This window comes from Schistocerca cancellata, chromosome 3 (assembly GCF_023864275.1).
Source record: "Schistocerca cancellata isolate TAMUIC-IGC-003103 chromosome 3, iqSchCanc2.1, whole genome shotgun sequence".
NCBI lineage: Eukaryota > Metazoa > Arthropoda > Insecta > Orthoptera > Acrididae > Schistocerca > Schistocerca cancellata.
The window spans coordinates 914,307,278-914,322,545 of record NC_064628.1 but is presented as its reverse complement, the minus strand read 5'-3'; the positions used below and the strand labels follow the sequence as shown (position 1 = coordinate 914,322,545).

The following is a 15,268-nucleotide window of genomic DNA, read 5'->3' as shown; positions in this document are numbered from 1 at the left end:
AAAGTATGTCTAATCTAATCTGTGTATCTTCAAATAAACCCTTTGTGTGTTGACAGAAGTAACAGTCTTAATTTTTTACTTTCACAGAAGGTGTAATGTAGTTACTACCTTGTCTTTGGTAAACCATTAAGAAGCAAGTAGAATTTTTAGTGGTATAAAAATCCTATCAAAACAAAAACGTATCTTACTTTTTCTACATATTGGAGGCGGATGAGCCAATAAATCCAACTACTCTGACATGGCCAATTTTAATAGTGACAAAAGGCCAATTTTAACAGTGACAAAAGCAGTTATCACATTCATCAATAAGAACAAAACATTACATTTATTTCTTTTCACAGATTGACTACGTAAGCCGCCTGATGTGGCAGGCCCAAATTAAAGGGCACAAGACATGGAAATTGTTACCACCACCAGAGTGTGATGATGTTTGTTCACCAGTTAGCTTCCGTGTTGAACCAGGGGATATAGGTACGTAAAAATTACACACTTCATTTAGTATTAAACAAAACTTGAAAAGGATAGTCGCCAAACAATAACACAGAATAAGCAAATCTTCTCTGAAAGGGCATAAAAAATGTGTGGTATGTTCCTTAGTAAGTATGAAATATTGGTGCAACTCTTTTCATACTTCAAAACACTGCGACTTCTATCACTGTTTGATCTTATTCTTCTCACCAGAACAACATTATTGTATAATACATAATTTCGGAAAGTAAATCTCTAAAACTAATGCAACAGAAAATGATAGAAACCTTGTTATTGAAGATATATGGATCTTAAATACATTATTATTGTTCTAATTTGATTAATGCATTTTCAGTTCTCCTGGACACACGGCAGTGGTACCACGATACCAATATAGACGATGGAGAAATGAGTCTTACAGTCAGCTCTGAATATGGTTAGATACAGCAGAAGACATGCAAGAAAATTGTATGACAGTACAAAAGTAGCTTTTAACCTCAGGAATTCACATTGTTAAGATGAAATTTCAGCATTAATTTTAATTAGTTTGATGACAATAGCTATACTAATCACCATTACCCAAAAGCCAAACCAAAGTCCCATCAGCAACACTTAGGCTGTTATGAATATTAGAAAGTGATTATTCTGCTTCTGATTTATACCACAAATTGTTTCTAGTCCTTTTGTACAGCAGGCACAATTATTTCATTTAAATTTACATATATTTGTACATTACTAAGCTAGCACAAAGATATATTTATTACATAAAAGAGAATTATTTTTATATTATAGACTTTACATACTATCCTAGTCATGTGTATAACCATAGTTTTAGCTTCTCCAAAAGAATTCTGAAGTCTTCAACAGTTTATACAAACTTTTGTCACTTTTGTATCATAAATGGAGAGATTCTGAAAGTGTGGAGTGATGATGTCATTCTTCTTCACATGCTCTTTCATTATTTATTCTTCTCAATATAATGCTGTATAATGGGAAAGTACCAATGGATTATGCACAAGACATGAAAAGTCCGTTTCAGCTTTCTCTATGGAAGTTACATAGCGCAAAAGAGATGCTGTATGAAGTTTTTTGTTTGTTAGTATAACTTATGCAGCAACTGAAAACAGTCTCTGTCTTCCTAGTTAAATACATATAAGAAAAATTCTACAAGCCAAAGATTTCAAGTTTTCTGTCTTCCATATTTCATCATTCTGTCTCTAAATTTCTTGATCTATTTACACCAATGGAGACTAGCCATGTATCCGTTTACAGTTGACATGATTTTGTAAGACTGTGACATCTGTGCACAATAGTTGAAAGTATTACCAAATTATCATTAGTATCTATGCCTTTTATGTGAACAACTGTTTTGTTAAATAATTATACATTTACTTAAAACACTTGTAATGAAAATTTCTTTCATAGAAGTTTAATTGTAATATTAGAGGTGCTGCCGTAACTACTATTATATGTGCTTTCTCTGTTATCATTTTAAAGGCATTTATTGTTGTATATTACATATTTTACATACTCAACAATGTGTATGGACTAGTGCCTCTTGATTTAATTCTAATCTCTTACTATTAAGATATTAAGTATATTTATTCAAAATTGTGCAGCATTTGACAAATTTAAACACTTTTATGGTGGAGTCCATACCACAGTGCATGCATTACTTATAGCAAGTTAAAAACCAGCATCTCTTTTTTCCATCATTTTGCAGTGATCTAGTAAATTATTTCATCCACTCATTTTGTTTTATAATTGGAAATAAGCAATCTGGTCATTATGAGGTTCACATTAATTAAGAAATGAACCAAAAACAATGATGGGTTTCAGTGATGAACAATTATTCAAGAATTACTATACCATAGAAAAACAGCTAATATAAATTGCTTTTGCATGTTACGTTAACAACTAATTAGAATTTCTTACCAATAAATCTAATTAGTTGTACTCAGTATATTCTTATTGCAATGGTAGGAAAAAGCTATATTGTAACATTTTCCAGTTAATATGAGGGTTAATGCCAACACAACAAGTATAGCAATAAAACACTGGATTGGTTGATATGCCTAAGATACATGCAGGGGAGCTAATACATGTACATTCATACAGCTGTGGTAACTATTCCATCTATTGACACATTCCCCTTTGTTCACCTTTAAAGCAGTTATTTAAGAATTGCTGCACTGCTTATTTGTTTTTCATTTAGTTATTTAGCATGTGATGCAGTGTGTATATTGGCAGCACATGGAATAGAATAAGATCCTGTATATCAATAGGTAATTACTACTGATATAATAAACTTAAATTAGTGTTTATGGTACAAAACAGTATATTGCTTCTGAACAATATAGGCTACTGTAATTGGTGATAATGTAACTAAGTGTTAGAAACTACTGTAGTCAACTTACAAATTTCTATGGAATGGAAGAACTTCGAAACAAGCGGCAACAAAAATCTTCATTTTCATTATTTTTATTGCAGTTATTCCCTGCCCATAGCAAATAGATTATAGTGCATAACAAAAAGCAAAAAATGGATCCACTTCATTTGTATATTTTAGTTTGCTAGTATATTTTTTGAAATTATATGTCCCATAGGTGAGGTTTTAAAGTGGCCGTATAAGCATTTAAGCATTTGTTCAGTTCACACATAGATACGTGTAGCATTGAACTATGATTATATGACAAACAATAAGAAATAAACCATTATTAATTAATAATTTGAAGTAACTGACATTCAGAGAAAGTTCAGAATCCATTTCATTAATGTAAGTTTCTCTTGTGAAGAAGAGACGTACCATTTATGTTGCATGTGAATTGGAATATTGTTTTATTAATTACAAATATATTTGACACAGTGGTCAACAGATTTGTAGATTTGACAGCTCAATGACAAGAAAAGTACAATTTACTTATGTGATTTAAATACAACTGTAAATTTTTGTGATTAAAAGCCACATGAAATGATACATTTGTTCAATTTCTTTTAGCAGAGAGAGAGAGAGAGAGAGAGAGAGAGAGAGAGAGAGAGAGAGAGAGAGTTGCCTCATTTTAGTTAGATAGTAATTTTTAGTTTCCACAAATCATGTGCACTAGAATTACATGAGGTAACTATGTGACATTATGTATTTATAGCATTTCATTCAACAATCAAACATAATTCTCTAACCATTTTCACTGTAGGGCAGTGCATTTACATTCGGCAATGCTAGCATGTTATATTGAAAATAGTTATGGTATGTAAATATTGCCTGGGATCAGAGAAGTTCTAAAATGCCTAATTAAACAAAGAACACTTTATGTACAAAAATATATCCAAATTTTTTGTCAGACTGCACTACTACTTTTTTAAAATACAAGCAGAATGTTAAAGAGGATATTATTATTCAAGGATTGTTACCAGTTTCAGCCAAATTAGATCGTTAGACCATTTTCATATTTACAATTAAAATACATGAAGGCTGTTGCTACCATTGGCAACAGCCCTTAAACCTGAAGATGTAATAATTTGGCTGTTGCTAATAATAAAAGTGTGAGATAGGTTGTTTTGCTCATAAAACCATCAAACAAGATCATTTTCATATCATATGACATAATGCCACCTTCCTGTGTAAATGCAAAGTAATAATGTTTCGGGTAACCTGAGTAATGTAGAAAGAAATGGTATATTACACACTTGCAGATTCATAACTACTGAAGAGAATGGTTAGTGTCAGCAAAACTGTTAGTAAAATAAAATACAATTCTCCAAATTACTAACAGAGAAGCTGTAGTAACAGAAACTGTAGATGAATAAGACGATTAAAAAATCCAAGCTAGAACGTAAATAATCTGGAAATAAAAGACACCACTAACGAAACAGCGGAAGCGTTCAGTTGCTGGCAGATGCAAAACAGAATGAAAACTGTGCTAGCTTTTAGAAGAAATCCTTGGCAGGTGCATGGGCTAGGGATGCAACACGTAGGCACTAGAGCCAGTGAGGTGCAGTGCACAATGAAGATGACATGCAGCTGTGGACTCAGGAAGTGACAGCCCAGAGGAAGGGAGGAAACTTGGTGAGTGCGAGGACAGTGGGTTAGTGGAGACTGAAGCCAGGAGAGTTACGGGTACAAAGGTTGTGTTGTATTTATGTTTGGAAGCTGCTGCTAGAGAGAAGAATCCGGATGGCACGGGTTGTGAAGCAGCCACTGAACTCGAGCTTATTATGCTCAGCTGCATGTTGTGCCTTGGGTGGTCAACTCTGTTCTTGGCCACAATTTGGCAGTGGCCATTCATGATTGTGGACAGCTGGTTGGTGGCCGTGCCCACATAAAATGCTGTGCAATAGCAGTAGCAGAGCTGGTATATGACATGGCTGCTTTTCCAGGTGGGCCTGTCTTTAATGGGATACCATAAGCTTATGACAGGACTAGAATAGGATGTGCTGTGTGGGTGAGTTGGGCAGGTCTTGCTCCTGGGTCTTCCACAGGGTTCTGGGTCCTGTGGCAAGGGGTTGTGAGTGGTTAAGTAACTATGGGGTATTAAGTATGGGGACAACAGAATATTACTTTCGGAGGAGTGGGAAGGACTTGGATAGGATGTTGCTTATTTCTGTGCACGATGATAGACAATCAGAGCTCAAGGAAGGATACAGTCCAGTGGCTCCAGTCCGCGACGATTGGGGGTGAGGGGTGCATTGCTCTTATCCAGCTGGTTTTTGGCAGTGGTGGGAGGATTACGGCTGTGTGAGGGTCCGGCATGCACAATCTGTTTGTGGACTAGGTTTGAGGTGGCGGGGCTATTGCCAGTTTTTGAGTGACTTTGTGAGACCTTCAGCATACTGGGCAAGGGAATTCTCATCTTTGCAGACATAATGTCCACAGGCGGTCAGGCTGTATGGGAACAATTTTTTTAAGGGGGTGACACCTGTCAATCCAGGTGCTTTTGGCAGTTAGTGGATAGAGTGATCTGAGAAATGGAGGCCAGTGTCCAGGAAGGTGGTACTTTGGACTGGGGAGGATCTGGTGAAACATATCGACCTAGTCTCTGCAGGTGCCACCCTTCCTTCTCCATATTTCTCTTCTACACTTGTGCTATGCTGCTTCCCTCCAAGACGCAGCTATCCATTTGCAACATATCCTCCCTACCAATCCACCCATCCCACCAAATGCAACCCCCGCCCCTTTTCTCCTCTCAAACTGCAATCGCAGAACTGCGTGTGCAACCATCAAAACGTAGAGGTGTACAGAGATGCTCATCAAAGGTTTTCTTCCAAAAGCTAGCAAAATGTTCATTCTTTTTTATGTGCCTGTCAATGTCGATGCTTCTGCTATTTAGTGAGTGGTCTCCTTAACTCCTAAATTATTTATGTTCTGCCAGAAATTTCCTTATTATATTTACAAGCTAGAATATACATTTATATGAGGATAGCTCCCTGCTCACTGAACAGAGGAGAGGTGGAGAGTACCTATTTATAGCTACACAGAAACAGGAAATCACATTTTACATGAATTAATATTTATTCTTTTTTATTTTTGCTGGGAAAGTTCTACAATGGATTCACAAGGTCTATTCTGCTTCTGAAGTGCAACATAATCTGTAAATTTTAATGGGCCAAATTGTTGATGACTGTGAATGAATGTTGGGAGCATACCGGAGAAATAATTATTCTAGACATTTCATCCGTTGCTCAGTTTGCAACATTGTAACACTGACAATGTGATGAATAAGAAAACAACCAATTGCCATTTGGGTTATTAATATTACAAACGATTTCTAAAATAAGATTGCAAGGGACATTTAACACTTGCTTTTTGGACTGGAGGGACTGGACAGTCTTAGGTAGTCTACAGTGAAAACCTGTGTTGCTCTGATATTGCAGAAGCATCTCTTCACACAGTGTACAGCATTATGTATACAGTTCTATTATCTATATAGTTCAATCTGTTTTGCATAATTTAAAATATGGTGAAAGTAACAGAGGTTTTTGCAGTGTAGTTATTATAACAAAAATAAACTCAAAAAATATTGCTAAGAGACTGCAATGAGAAAGGAAAGATATAACTTACCGTGTTACATCCCAGTACTTTCACCACTACAAGCTAGAGTACTGAATCTATTGACAGTGATTCCAGTTTCCAACAAAATCGGTTTTTACTTAACTATATGTAGCACAGCATTTAGATGCAACATTAACAAAAACTTTGCAACACAAGTTTAGACTAAATATAAATTATTATTTGAAGATCTTTTACGGGGCCACAGGACATAAAAGGCTCAAAACTTGTCTATTGAATAATGTAGCACATTGCTGAAAATGCTGGGTTTATTTTTGTGGGACGAGAGTACAGTCTGGATTAATTTTTAGGTTTCCTGTTTTAGGAAAATCTCTCCATACGATGTTTCTGTGATCCACACACAAATCTACTAAAGGTGAGTAGTTGCCTGTCCCTTAATTTACATATTGCTCTAACCAGGAACTTACGTTATTGTCATACTTTGCTGATGCTATACGCTCAGTTGCATATGCTGGGTCAATCCAAATGAAATGGTCCAATAAAAATGAAGTTGGGTGCTTGACCATTTTTAAATATTTTAATTTTTTATATGTGATTACCCTATAATTGAAGTTCAAAACAGTTTTTAAAAAAATTTTACCTTTCACCTTTACTGAATGGTGGCCATTTTCGTTTGTAAGCACGGGACGATGTTTCCGTTTAGAGATGTTAGCAAAAATATGAATATCTCTGCACTGGGTTATGTTACTACATTGCAATTTACATGATTGTTTTTAGAAAATGTCCTCTACAGCATTGTCTATTACACAAAACACTATAAATTCAAAAATAACACCAAAGTTTGGTATCAAAATTTTCAAAAATCCACTTTTTTTTAGGCCCAAAAATAACAAACAAGGAGTGATTTATGAGTGTCTGTTTTTTCCTATAGTTAGATATCATAACACTACCAGCCCCATATAGAGCAAGAACACTTATAAATGTTTCCTTAATTTTTTATGAATTCTTGAAATTTGAAAAATTTCCTTTTTGTAAAGTTTGGGGTAAGTTATGTCAGGTGGGACTGAATATAAAAATATGATTTTCACACAGTTTGCACACCTATATGATAGCAATGTACTGTAAAAATTTCAACATTGATATCTGACTGTGAACAGAGATATGAATTTTTGAAAATGAGGAGACAATTCACATTACTCTACAACTGGCCTTATGGCTGTTGCCTATTCACTTGTGATATTGGCGGGATATAATCAATTATTATTGAAGTAAGGTACTGAATTATACACAAAAAGTGGAAACATCACTGAAATTAACATTTATATTATTTTGACATACTTAAAATAAATATTTTCAATTAACATCCTTCAAGATGCGACACTTATTTCTCCAGACAGCTTCTGTGATATAGAATAAGACTTCCCAGTTGCTCTGGCAAGTTCAAGAACTGAAAGTTTCCTTAAAACATTTGTCATTGGCAAACTTTGTCACTAGTAGATTTCTTGAATGATGTTCTTGGGCCAGCAGGGTGGTAAAAATGCACAAAGACATCATTGTTTTCCAAACTTATTCTTTCAATCTCAGCAGCCACCACTGTCCATCATACACACATGCCACTATGTCATTCAACGTTAAAGACAAATGTAATTTTACTGACAGAATGATACTCATAAATTTCGGTTTCTGATGTTACATAACATCAAACTAAGTTTTCTGCAATGCCAAGGAATTTGTGGAAATACCTTGTTCCTTTTAATGCTATACAGTTTTCAAATCTGGTTTGAAGTGTTGTTTTCATATGCAGAACCACTTCATATTTCTTGATCAGAAAATAGGTAATGCCTTTAATATTATCCTTGAAAAAGACATACATGTCCTGTACTGTGAGAATTTGGTCTGTGGTTGGTCTTTGCAGGTTGGCTTTACATACTTCAAGTTTTGTTGTACCTCCTACTCCATCACATTCATTTTTACCATGGCACGAGCAAAAAGTGCCATTCAGTTTACTTTGTGGTTGTACAGATTTGAAAAATAATTTTTGTTCTTATACTGACTGCCACTCCCATCTGAAAAGTATATCAGCTTCTCAACCTCGGGAAAATTTTCTTTTATGTAATTTATTACATAATCTTGAAACATGTACAGCCAAAGTGTTGTGCTCCAAGTAGTCGCTTAGAATGCAAATTGAAGAACTGCAAACTTCATCTTTCTCATTTTTAAAGTAGAGAATAAATGGATGCACTGTTGTCTGGTCACTGACCCAGTGGTACCTATGTATTGCATCCTAAATCACAAATGTAAAATTTTCTGCAAAATCAGCTAGCACTACGCATTCAGTTTCATGAATCTGTGCTCTTTTGTCCTTCAAAAACTTCTTTTGGATTTTAGAAACATATCAGTGACTTTTGAGTTTTTGTAAGTTATCAATTAAAGATTCCAAGTACTCTTCCTGAGATTTAACCACTGTTATCATTTCTGCCCTGTCAGTTGTGACCCACTGTTTGAAGGTTATACTGCCTGGCATTTCCTCATCGTATTCGCGAAACAATTCAATAACTGTTTCCTTACTAGGGCATTTATTACACAAACTCATCATGTTATCATAACTGTTAGTGTCACAGGCCATTAAATCTAATAACTCTTTGTAGTTAAGATCACTTGAGTTTTGCACTAGCAATCATCAGTTTGACATTTTGATGACATAAACAAACACATACGGAGTGTGTCCATGAGGATCCAGCCAAAATACACCACTTAGCTCAGATGTCACAAAATTTTGACCTTACAATTTTGCATTCAGCATGAGAATTTTTGAAAGCTACATAAAGTTCATTTAAATTTGACAGCATTAGTAATTTCTGCTTTGTTACTTTAAATGCATTTATAACAACTCTTTTTCTATTTGCAACCTGGGCACATTCTACTGTTTTCATCATCTTCAAAAAACTGCTGGATCTTTTTAATTGTTTCTTCACTTATACCTACTCCTTTCTTCTTTCCTAAAACTGGAAGAATGCCTTGCTCTTTCACTAATTTTTGGGTTAGTTTAACCAAATGAGATATGTTGATTTCATGAACTATTTTTTTTCTCTTGGCCACGACTCGGGGGGCAAACTTAAAATTTTAACTTTTTTTTCTTTATATGTCACTGAACATTTAATTTTTAATTTCTCTATTAAGCTCAAATATTCAGTGTCAGATGACGCTGGTGGTAGTCCTAAGTTTTCTTCTTCTTTAGAAATAATGTTGGTATCTGTATTATTAAAGCATGATTCCAAGTCTTTTCTAATTTTCTCTGAAATTTGTTGTGTGTTATTTTAAACAGCTGCTTTTCTTTTTCTGCTGCTTAATTTTATTATTTTCGAAGCAGGAGATACATCTAACTTAGAACAAGCAAAATCCAATATGCTAACAGCTTCTTCATTACGGATATAAATGTCATTAACAAGGTTACATGATTCCAGTTCTGGATTCCGAACAAATATTTTTGAGTAACAATTTGGGCACAAGGAATTCCCAGGAATCACATTACGTTTCACTTGGGAAGCTGTTTCACTTTCACATAACAAGAACAAATGTCAAGGTTTTATTGCCCTCAAACCTTTAGTAACAAGCTTTTTATGAACTTTAAGTAGATCACAACGCTTTCTTCCAAAAATGTTGTTGTACTTCAGAATATATTTCATGATACTCCCACACTGATGTTACAGAAGAATTTACTCAAAATTTAAACAAAGTTTGTCTAACTTCATCAAAGTCATTGACAATTTTCAAGTTTTTTGAAACTGAACTGTAAACTGTTTTGTGATACACTTCACTTGCTATCTGTCCAACAGAGCACTGTTCATCCATGTCATTGCATTCCAGTTAATCTCTCAAAATTAATTACAAATTACACACAGAACACAACACGTAACACATTCTACACTCTCGATGAAGTATGTACATCCACTCTAATAGAGGTTTCAGAAGAGACTGACTAAAACAATGCCCAACCCAGCAATAATGTACTTCTTTATTTACAATAAACCTAAACGTAAATGGGCATTTTTATTACCATAGAACAAATGCGAAAGCTCCTATTGTTTAATATTGCATTATTAAAAATAAATAAACTAAATGAATATTGGATGATAGTGTTAACTAAATATATGTCACAATTAAATTTTATTACAATGAAACAATAAACCATTTAAATAGGCAACAGCCATAAGATCAGTTGTAGAGTAATGTGAATTATTTCCTCATTTTCAAAAATTCCTATCTTTGTTCAGTCAGATATCAAAGTTGAAATTTTTACAGTACGTTGCTATCATATAGGTGTAAAAACTGTGCAAAAATCATATTTTTGTATTCAGTCCCACCTGAAATAACTAACCACAAACTTTGCAAAAAATGAAAATTTTCAAATTTCAAAAATTCATAAAAAATTGTGGAAACATTTATAAGTGTTCTTGCTCTATATGAGGCTAGTAGTGTATGGTGTCTAACTATAGGAAAAAAAATAGAATCTCATATTTTTGGGCCTATATAGTGGACTTTTGGAGGTCATTTTGACTGGTTATTTTTGAATGTAGGGTATTTTGTGTAATAGACAATGTTGTAGAGGGCGCTTTTCTAAAAACAATCATGTCAATTGCAATGTTGCAGCTTAACCCAGTGCAAAGATATTCATACTTTCGCTAATATCTCCAAACTGAAAAATCGTCGCACGCCTACGAATAAAAATGGCCGCCATCCAGTAAAGGTGCAACATAATTTTAAAAAAAAAATACTGTTTTGAACTTCTCAAATATAGGGCAATCACGTAAAAATATTTAAATATTTAAAATTTGTCAAGCAACCATCACTGGACCACTTCATATGGATTGACCCTGCTTCTTTTGAGTGTGTGCTGGGAGAGCCTGTGGATGAATAACTTGTCTGGTCTGTTGTCCAGTTGCTTTTAAGCAATCTCTCTATATCATAAAAATCATGAACTCTAAAAGTACGGCAGACCTTTTGTGATGAAATGTCTATCATTACAATTCTGAATATGATATGATACAACACACTAAACAGAGTATTCCACAAGGACACAGAAAATCAGTTGAGAGAGTACACATCAAAGGTGGAGGAGCTTCTTTCTGTCTAAAATAAATTTTGAGGATAACTGCTTGATCTACCAAATGAGTACAGAGCTGATCAATTGTGGTACAAGGCAGATAACATACACAGAATTTGTGCGTCACCAGGCAATGGATTATCTTTCACACACAACTGAAAACAAACTGGGACAAATGACTAAGAGTTTGTCATAGGAACAAAGAAAAGGAATGATTTATCTTCCAAGCAGCACTTAATAAAGCATTAGCTCTTCACCACAAGCATGTCACCTATATAGCATGCATAAATGCCAGATTCTCTGCTGTTTCACACTGTATGACTCCACAGATGATGATAAATTTACTTGTAGTATTAACATGACTGGCATTATCTTAGATCCTGAAACACATTGCACATCATACTTTTAAAATATTCCAAGTCAGGAAAGAAATACCAACAGGTCATCTCAGTACGTTGTTACATATCAACCCCTTCTCATCCTGTAGAGAACACTTACTCCCAAACTGAACAAAGTCTGTGTTTTTGTTTGTCTTATATATCATGCTTTCATGGATATGCAAATAGTTAGCACACTTCACTCTCCTGTGGCCCAAGTCAGAAGACATTTCGGTCCTTTTCATAAAACCCAACTGTGTCAATTGGCAAATTCCTCATGACAACACAAAACTCATTGGATGGTCTCACATTTCTTAAAAGCCTCTTCTGTAAACAAATTAGCACTGAATAACTACAATACAGAAACCTACAATGAACAACCACAACAAAGAAACTGACAAGAAATTACAACAAAGTGTAAGAAATATCTACAACAATGAAAGTGAAAAGAAATAACTGCAACAACGAAAGTGATAAGTAATAACTGCAACAAAGACAATAGAAATAAACATGTTGTTGTTGTGGTCTTCAGTCCTGAGACTGGTTTGATGCAGCTCTCCATGCTACTCTATCCTGTGCAAGCTTCTTCATCTCCCAGTACCTACTGCAACCTACATCTTTCTGAATCTGCTTAGTGTATTCATCTCTTGGTCTCCCCCTACGATTTTTACCATCCACGCTGCCCTCCAATACTAAATTGGTGATCCCTTGATGCCTCAGAACATGTCCTACCTACCGATCCCTTCTTCTGGTCAAGTTGTGCCATAAACTTCTCTTCTCCCCAATCCTATTCAATACTTCCTCATTAGTTATGTGATCTACCCATCTAATCTTCAGCATTCTTCTGTAGCACCACATTTCGAAAGCTTCTATTCTCTTCTTGTCCAAACTATTTACCGTCCATGTTTCGCTTCCATACATGGCTACACTCCATACAAATACTTTCAGAAATGACTTCCTGACACTTAAATCTATACTCGATGTTAACAAATTTCTCTTCTTCAGAAACGCTTTCCTTGCCATTGCCAGTCTAAATTTTATATCCTCTCTACTTCTACCATCATCAGTTATTTTGCTCCCCAAATAGCAAAACTCCTTTACTACTTTAAGTGTCTCATTTTCTAATCTAATACCCTCAACATCACCCGACTTAATTCGACTACATTCCATTATCCTCGTTTTGCTTTTGTTGATGTTCATCTTATATCCTCCCTTCAAGACACTATCCATTCCGTTCAACTGCTCTTCCAAGTCCTTTGCTGTCTCTGACAGAATTACAATGTCATCGGCGAACCTCAACGTTTTTATTTCTTCTCCATGGATTTTAATACCTACTCCGAATTTTTCTTTTGTTTCCTTTACTGCTTGCTCAATATACAGATTGAATAGCATCGGGTAGAGGCTACAACCCTGTCTTACTCCCTTCCCAACCACTGCTTCTCTTTCATGCCCCTCGACTCTTATAACTGCCATCTGGTTTCTATACAAATTGTAAATAGCCTGTCGCTCCCTGTATTTTACCCCTGCCACCTTTAGAATTTGAAAGAGAGTATTCCAGTCAACATTGTCAAAAGCTTTCTCTAAGTCTACAAATGCTAGGAACGTAGGTTTGCCTTTTCTTAATCTTTCTTCTAAGATAAGTCGTAAGGTCAGTATTGCCTCACGTGTTCCAGTATTTCTATGGAATCCAAACTGATCTTCCCCGAGGTCGGCTTCTACTAGTTTTTCCATTCGTCTGTAAAGAATTCGTGTTAGTATTTTGCAGCTGTGGCTTATTAAACTGATTGTTCGGTAATTTTCACATCTGTCAACACCTGCTTTCTTTGGGATTGGAATTATTATATTCTTCTTGCTCACCAGATGGTAGAGTTTTGTCAGGACTGGCTCTCCCAAGGCCGTCAGTAGTTCCAATGGAATGTTGTCTACTCCGGGGGCCTTGTTTCGACTCAGGTCTTTCAGTGCTCTGTCAAACTCTTCACGCAGTATCGTATCTCCCATTTCATCTTCATCTACATCCTCTTACATTTCCATAATATTGTCCTCAAGTGCATCGCCCTTGTATAGACCCTCTATATACTCCTTCCACCTTTCTGCTAGAAATAAACATTGTAAAAAGTAATTTGTAAGAAACAACTTCAGTGAAGACGTACATTACTCTTGAAAGTTAAATGATTTAAAAAAAAAAAAAAAATAAAGCCTCTCCAACTTAAAAGTAGAAGCTCTCTGTTACAGAGACGATAGTAATACATGGTACTAATCATCAGAAAAAAAAATCTAACTTTCCTGGACTGGTGTTTTTTGGGAAAAAAAAGAAATTCTGTAAATTATAAAAAATAAATAAATCAAAAGGCGACAATAAAAGAACTTTGAAGATATGTCCAAACAGAGGATACCAATGCAGTCATGAAGCAATTATCTTTCAAATAAAAAAAAAAAAATTTTTTTTTCACTGGGTCGTCTTTGGAGACCTGTATCTTGAGGTAGGTTTTTTTTTTTTTTTTTTTTTTTTTTAAGAAAAAAAAATACGTGTTTCTTACTTACTCCTGAATTTTTACATGTGCTAAATTCAGTAACTTCCTAGACTATGAAGGTAATCCCCATGCCTTAAGTGATATGGATTATGCCAGATATTCAATGCTGTATCAAATGTAGTCATACCCTGCCTTCCTGTTGCAGTAAACAATAAGTAGTTCTAAAATATATGTGCACAAAATAGTCCAAGAACAAGGCTCTTCTCTTTAATAGAGCCAGGCTTCTGGTTTAATGTTCTCAATGCAATTTATCTTATTACACCAAGGTAGTGACTTGCATCAAACTTCTCCGTCAAAACAGTTTTTAACCACTAAATCTGTTTGCCATATTTGTGTATGTGAGTGTCATGCCATATATAGATCTGCAGTATTCTAATATGTATGTTAACGACATGAATGTAGAGCTTACCAAAACAAACACATTCAGCTAGTGAGATTCATCAAATCCAGTTTCCATTAGAATGTATGCGTCTTGTCCATGTCTCACACCCTTACAGTCAAACAACACCAATATGCTGCAGAAAAGTTTGAAAAATACAAATAGGATTTCTGTAGTGCAAGTTCTCCCTCTTGGAGACCCATAAAACGGAGTAACTGAAGCTTCTGAATGGCTTCACCAAGTCTCAGACAAACCTTGACCATGGGTTATGCTTTGGATCAGTCTGTCACAACCTACTGTCCCAAAAATTAATATAGATATAAAATACATATTGTGAGTTGTGTTCTATTTCTATTTGTATTCATGTGCCTTATAATCACTGTTATAGGACGAAGTCGGCTTGCT

General features: G+C 35.0%; 1 protein-coding gene across 1 annotated transcript in view; it reads left to right on the top strand.

Annotated features, from left to right (window-relative positions):
* Nucleotides 1–2,469, top strand: part of LOC126175994 (uncharacterized) — a 185,297-nt gene extending 182,828 nt beyond the window's left edge. The window contains exons 3-4 of the mRNA XM_049923108.1: nt 342–471; nt 824–2,469. Coding sequence (XP_049779065.1) covers nt 342–471; nt 824–909 — 216 coding nt within the window. The 3' untranslated portion in view covers nt 910–2,469. The remainder of the gene's footprint in view (nt 1–341; nt 472–823) is intronic.
* The last annotated feature ends 12,799 nt before the right edge of the window (nt 2,470–15,268 follow it).